At 39.5% G+C, this 6,553-nt stretch overlaps 1 protein-coding gene across 2 annotated transcripts in view; it reads right to left on the bottom strand.

Annotated features, from left to right (window-relative positions):
- Nucleotides 1-1,271: 1,271 nt before the first annotated feature.
- The window catches only part of hm13 (histocompatibility (minor) 13), a 104,201-nt gene continuing 98,919 nt past the window's right edge, over nucleotides 1,272-6,553 (bottom strand). For both annotated transcript variants that reach the window (XM_059980898.1, XM_059980899.1), the window contains one exon: nucleotides 1,272-5,023. In XM_059980898.1, coding sequence (XP_059836881.1) covers nucleotides 4,939-5,023 — 85 coding nt within the window. In that variant the 3' untranslated portion in view covers nucleotides 1,272-4,938. The remainder of the gene's footprint in view (nucleotides 5,024-6,553) is intronic.

Raw genomic sequence — 6,553 nt, 5'->3', positions numbered from 1 at the left:
GCAGCCCAAGAGATATACCTGCCCATACACCACCTCCCTCACCTCCATTCCAGGAGAGGCAACACTTCACCCCTGAATCTGTCGGTGTCATCCAGTGCTCCTGGCGCAGCCTTCTTGACATTGGTGAGACCCGTCATGAATAGGGGGACTGGTTCATCATCTCCGCTCCATCTGCCAAAAAGTGGGATTGCCCTGTAGCCAAACATTTTAATTTGCATTCCCATTCCAATATGTTCGTCCCTGGTCTCCTCTTGTAGCAAGATGAGGCCACCCTCGGGGTGGAGGAGCAAGTTTATATTCCACCTAGGTAGCCTCCAACCTGGTGGCGTGCATATCGATTTCATTTCTGGTAAAGTTCTTTCCCTCCTTCCTTCTTCTATTCCTCACTTAGACCTTTACTTCTCACCTGCCCCCTGGGTCCCCTCCTCCTTCTTGTTTATGGTCCACTCTCCTATCAGATTCCTTCTTCTCCTGCCCTTATTTTTTCTACCCACCTGGCTTCCCCTCTGTCCACCTTTTTATTCTGGCATTTTCCCCCTTCCTTTTCAGTCCTGAAGAAGGGCCTCAGGCCGAAACGTCAACTGTTTATTCACTTCCATGGATACTGCATGACATGCTGAGCTCCTCCAGCATTTTGCGTGTATTGATTTGGACATTTGGACATTGGAGTGAAGTGCAATGTCACCTCAGCCGCAGCTTACAAGGATGTTGGACGAGCCTCAGACATTTCACTCTCTGTGGTTTGATTGGACACTATCATTTGCCTGAATGTGGGAGAACCCTACTGTTAGGGCATAAAGCAAAATATCAATTTCAGCAACCGATCTTTTGATCTGAATGTGGACTGTAGATTAAATTTAAAATGTAGCTCTGGACAGTAGGTCCCTAGAGCTGTGAACCGGAGTTATTTGGAAAACCAGACAATGCTGATTTAATATTTGTTTGGGTAGTACAAAGGAGGAGGTATGAAAGTTATATGCAATTCAAAGAAAGCATTGTAGATATATTGTAAATATAGAATTGTCCTTTGATCTTTAGCATATAAAATGTCATGTAATATTGAGTTAAACAAGCCTCTTCCTCCAAGAGGGTCTCAATACGATGCCTGCTGTCTCATTTTTTATCGATTTAAAGACTGCTTCATATCTACCAGTTACGTCTCTCTGGTGACTTTGTTCAAAGTACAACACCTACTATGGGTTTTTCTTTTTGAAATGGTTTTGGTGAACTCTACTAATGACAAGAAATAAATTCAGAGACAGCAGCAATGCTTAGAGAGTATTCAGAGTGGTGCACACCACCGTTTATTGCAAATCAATCACAGCTCCTCCCGAAAGGAACCAAGTTTTACTACAATGAGTAAAAGCAAGAGAACGAGGGGTGAAAACAGAGGGCAAGACTAGACAAAATATAAGAAGGTGAACAAAGAGCAAAACCAGCTTAAAATTAAACCCCATCCCACCAGGTATTTTAACAACACCTAATCTCCAAAACATTGTGCACACACTGCAAAGGCGAATCCCCCAATTAAGAACAAGATCAGATAAGGGATTTCCATCCTTCCTGGAGAAAAATGTAATTAAAGGGTCTATCAGCACCACATGAGAGCTTCAGATGTAAACATGTATTCATTTATTCATCACCTTTTTAAAAAAAAAGCTTGGAGAAGTCAATAAACGAACAACATCCTGCCACACCACAAAAAATTCCATCAAATGCCTGGGCTGTTTGTTGCAAATGTATATTTTAACACCTTAAAACATTATGCTCAGTCGAGTTTTTGGGACACGGCAGCACTGAGGAAATCAAGACCAGGCACCCAAGGACAAACTGAACACCTTTTGACCAGAAGCAGCAAATTTAGAAAGCAGATTGAACTTGGCAAATTTATGTCCTGGTTTCACACAATCAACTACTACTGGAGCAATGAATCACTTCCCATTAGTTATTCTGTGTGTTGAGTCAAACAAAGGTGAATTGGTACCAAATTCCAACAGGGAGTGATACTACAATGTTTTTGATGTCAGTGTGTAGTAGTGTAGGACATTTAGAGATACTCATTTTGGGAGGAGACTGTATCACTGAAGATTATTTAATAAACACCATAAAGATTTTGAAGATCATTAAGATTGAAAATATTTTCTATTAAAAGATACCATTAACCCACAAAGTTAAACCAAATAGAATGTGCTAAAAAATATTTTTGCAGACCTTCACCATCAATCTGAAAAGGTAATCTTTTTATCAACGGGCAGTAAATATTCAGAGCCATGATGTGCTCAGGAGAGAGATACATGGTTAACAGAAGTACAAAGTCTCCATGTTCACTAACTAGTTTCAGAGATAATACTTCTAAAAGTCTCCACCTTATGACATTTATTCAAATTGTGTCCAAGGGCCTCGGATATCCAAACCACAATTCTGACGAAAATTTGACAATAAAGAATTGCTCCCATTGTTCAAACTCTTAACACTCTGCAAACTTGTCCTTTCCTACTCTTGCACTGTGGTGACTATATGTCACAGCTCAAACATTTTAATACTTAAATCTGCAAAAATTCCTAACTAATGAATGCAAAACCAAAGCTTAAGATGCTGAAGATAACACTGAGGTGTGCAGCTTCAAATCTGTAAGGAAACAATCAATAACACAAAATGCAGAATCAGAAAGACTTGCAGCACATTATATGAAAGCCAAGATGCTAAATCACAGCCCTACTACACGGACTAAAAATGACCAACATCCAGGTTAGATCAGCTCTTTAAAAATTAATGCACCAGGAGTCAGTACTGTGGGACATAATAGGGATGACTGGTTGTAAATAGGAGCTTGCAGCTAGCATGGAAAGTTCTAATGGATTTTCTTCACTATAGTCTGGCCACCTAAACCAAGCAGGACTGTGTGAAATTAAAAATCATAAGCCCTTGATCTTGGGTTGGTTTGGAAGTGGAAGTGCTGGGTCTTAATTTTATACCTGAGCTGACCTCTATCTAGGTCATTCATTTAAATAATCTTTGTTCTCCTTAACTGGTCCTTGCTTTTTTACCACTATTGACAGCTGCTCCATCAGTAAGTCTGGGGTTCCTGGACCCCTTGGTTAATGGTAGGAGTCCTGGACATAAAAAAGGTTGGGAACCCATGGTATGGAATCTTGCCTCCATTACTTAAGTGTAGCAGCTCAATATACCATCACTGTAATCCAATTCCCTTGAAGAAAGCCAAGTAAAATACAAGGCAAAGAAAAACTAAATCCCCAGGATACTGCAATGTCTCGTCTTTGATTCAAGAATCACAGAAAATATTCAGCGTGAGACACAAGAACACTTGATGTGATTGATTTCTGATTTGAAATCAATGTGGTGGTGGTCAGTGAAAGGAACAGTGACAATACTGGGTCTTAGAAAACAAGAGATTATCTCAGAAGTGTGCAAGGATCTGAGTTAAGGGTAGATACTGAGAAGCTGATTCCTCTAGCTAGAGAATCTAGAACTAGGGAGCATAGCCTCAATATGGAGTAAACTAAACTCCTTTCATTTCCACTCCTCAAAAGAGCCGATTGATATTAGGAACCAGGGTGAACCTGAGTAGATAGAAGATTATCAGGTCATTCCACCGACTCAAATCCTCAATTCTCATCCGCCAGACACATTGGAACAAGTAGGGTAAGGCAGTAAAGGGAATACAATCAATCACTGGTAGAAAAGGAACAAACAAAGCAAGGCAATACAACTGCTTAGATCAGATATGGGTCCCTTCACAATACTACAGTGCTGCACAGGCATGACATTCCTCTCTACAAAGGAGTTGAAATACGGGGCTTTCCCAGTTAATGAACGAGTTCCACCTCTTAAAAAAAATACAGATGCCCTTAAGTTGATTTTACCCATAACTTGGAAAACACACAAATAAAATCACACAGCATGATAAATGTATCTCAACATTATTGTATTAAAATACTATCAAAAGCACACAATTACTAAAAGTGGAAAGAGAACGAGAGGGGGACTAGTTCTGCTGTACCCTAGCACAAAACTCAATACATATGTCAGCCTAAATAATATTATGGGAGCCTGTTCACAGGTAGGGTTGTCCACAAGTCCAGTATTCATAACGTGGAAACAGCCTGTATGACATTAATAGCAGCTGATGTTTAAGCTTTCTGTGAAAATCAAAGCTACAAAAGGATTTATGTGGCAGTTTATCTGGGCATCTTTGTGATGTTGTAGTAGCTTGGTTTAAACAAACAAATGCAGGAAAATAAATGGCTCATAAGAAGTGACTCTAGCATACAGAATATATACAAAATTTCAGTAGGTTACAACAGATTAATTTTAATATTCTCTAATTAAATTTCAGTGTTTCAGGTGTGGCATACATGCAAGTTTGCAAGATGTATCTATTATCAATAGTCAAGTGTTTAAAAAAAGTTCTTCCATTAAACACTAACCCCCCCCCCCCTTAAAAAAACACACAGGAATCGAACTGAAAGCAGTCATGTAAAAAACAGCCGAGGTATTTATTTTTTTAAAATAAATACAAATTTTATTACATGAACTAGGTGAACACCTGTCTAAAAATTCAGATTTCTGCATTTGTTTGTGAAAACAGAAGGTACTGGTGCCTTTGAATTCAAAGTGTCATGATCATTTAAAGCCATTTGAAATAAATAAAAAGATTACAGATAGGCACTGGAGCAACCCCTCAGGTTTCTTCTTCGAAACAATCAGTTGGCACATTCATTGAAAACACCAAGCAGAACTGAGTAACTAGCATCATAGCATGATGTAATGAAATACTTTTATCCCCCATTAATAGCTAGGGACATAAGACACACATGACCACGTCATTACAATTAGGCATCTGCACAAAATGAACACAGAACAGGCAGCTGGGAACGTTTTTTAAAAAAACGATCGATTGCTCTGTGGCACGTCCCATTACTGCTCCTTTTTGTTTTCCTTCTGGTCACCCTTGGTTTCATCCAAAGTCGCTTTGTCAGGGATATCAGCCTTTTCTTCGTACCTGCAGTAGAGATGATAGGAAAGTTAAAGCATTCTGTAGAAGTTCACTCATTCAGCACTGAGACTTTCAGAACTGCTGGCTCTTCACCCAGAACCATAGCATTTTAAGAGTTGGAAATGGTGATTCAGCATGATGCTCGATTCACAGGATTCCTGCCTCCCCAGACATCTCAACTAGACAACAGCCAGGATCAGAAACAACTGTTGAAACTGAGACAGAAAACCAATGGTGCCCACTGTCCACACCTCCCAAGTTCAAATGATTAGATTAAAAAATAGCTTTAGTTGTCACAGATACATCAAAAGGTAGTGAAATATACCATTTTGCATCAAAGCAAATCAGTGATGATTATGCTGCCCCCAAGTGTCACTGGCAAATGTTCCATCAATAACATACTCACTAACCCTAACCATACCCACAAGAAAATAAATCTCTAGGTTGTATATGGTGACACGTGTACTTTGATAATCAAATTTTTTTCTTTGAACAAAGCTTAATTTTGAATGTTTTGCTAATCTTTAATCTATTTTAAGTGATGCACCAAGCAGTAACATTTAACTCCTAATGCTGCAGTGTGTATTTAACCAGTTCAGGGCAAGTCCTTTTTTTAAAAAAAAAAATTGGGGATGGGCTTGGCTTTTGCTCGTCTGTGTTGATTCTCTCAATTTAGGTAAATTTTAATGTTAGCAGCTGCAGTTCTGAGCTAGTCAGGGGGAAGGAACCCAAAGATGTCATGCCTAATATTGATCCAGCAACATCTACTGAGAGATTTATGTGTGTGGAGAAATGCCAAGGACAAGCTGCCCTGACAAGTTTGAATACGAGAAGCTTCAATCCAGCTACCTGCCCACAATCCTATCAAGTCTCAACCTAAGCTTTTGAGGTTCAATGGTAAAGGTAGGGAAGGAAGGTCCAAAAGACATTTGTGGTACAGAGCTCCAGTGAGGAAACAGCAGTCAAAGTTGGACTCCTGGACCAGTACGATGTCAGATTTTATCCAAATCACAGCTTTGTCAAATTTAGAACACAACAGAAAAATATAGGGTGCTGCCCAAACCATCAGCTGTTTACTCCCTCAATAGATGCTGTCTGGTTTGCTGAGTTCTTCCAGGATTTTTTGTGTGTTGCTCAACGATTTCCAACATCTAAACAATCTTGTGTTTAGGATGTGGAATTATTTCTCGGCATCCAATGCCTGCAACAATTCAACTTGAAATTCTTGACCTTTACTCAAAACCTTTATGTTTCACCTTTATCAACCACGCAAGCTCACCAACTCTCAAATTTCTGTTGCTCCATATCTAGCTTCTTGTTTATCAGATATTCACCTCTCCATTCAGCCTTTTGTACCATTCACGAGATCTGTTACAACAACAACCTTGCACTCAATGTCAGTAAGACCAATGAACTGATTGTGCACTTCAAAGAAGGGGAAATCGGGAGAACACACATCAGTTTCAAGTTTCTGGGTGCCAACATCTCTGAAGATCTATCCTGGGACCAACATATTGATGCAATTATGAATTAGGC

Source organism: Hypanus sabinus, chromosome 9 (genome assembly GCF_030144855.1).
Source record: "Hypanus sabinus isolate sHypSab1 chromosome 9, sHypSab1.hap1, whole genome shotgun sequence".
Taxonomy (NCBI): Eukaryota; Metazoa; Chordata; class Chondrichthyes; order Myliobatiformes; family Dasyatidae; genus Hypanus; species Hypanus sabinus.
Note: the sequence above shows the minus strand (reverse complement) of the source record. Positions and strands in the feature narration are given on the sequence as shown.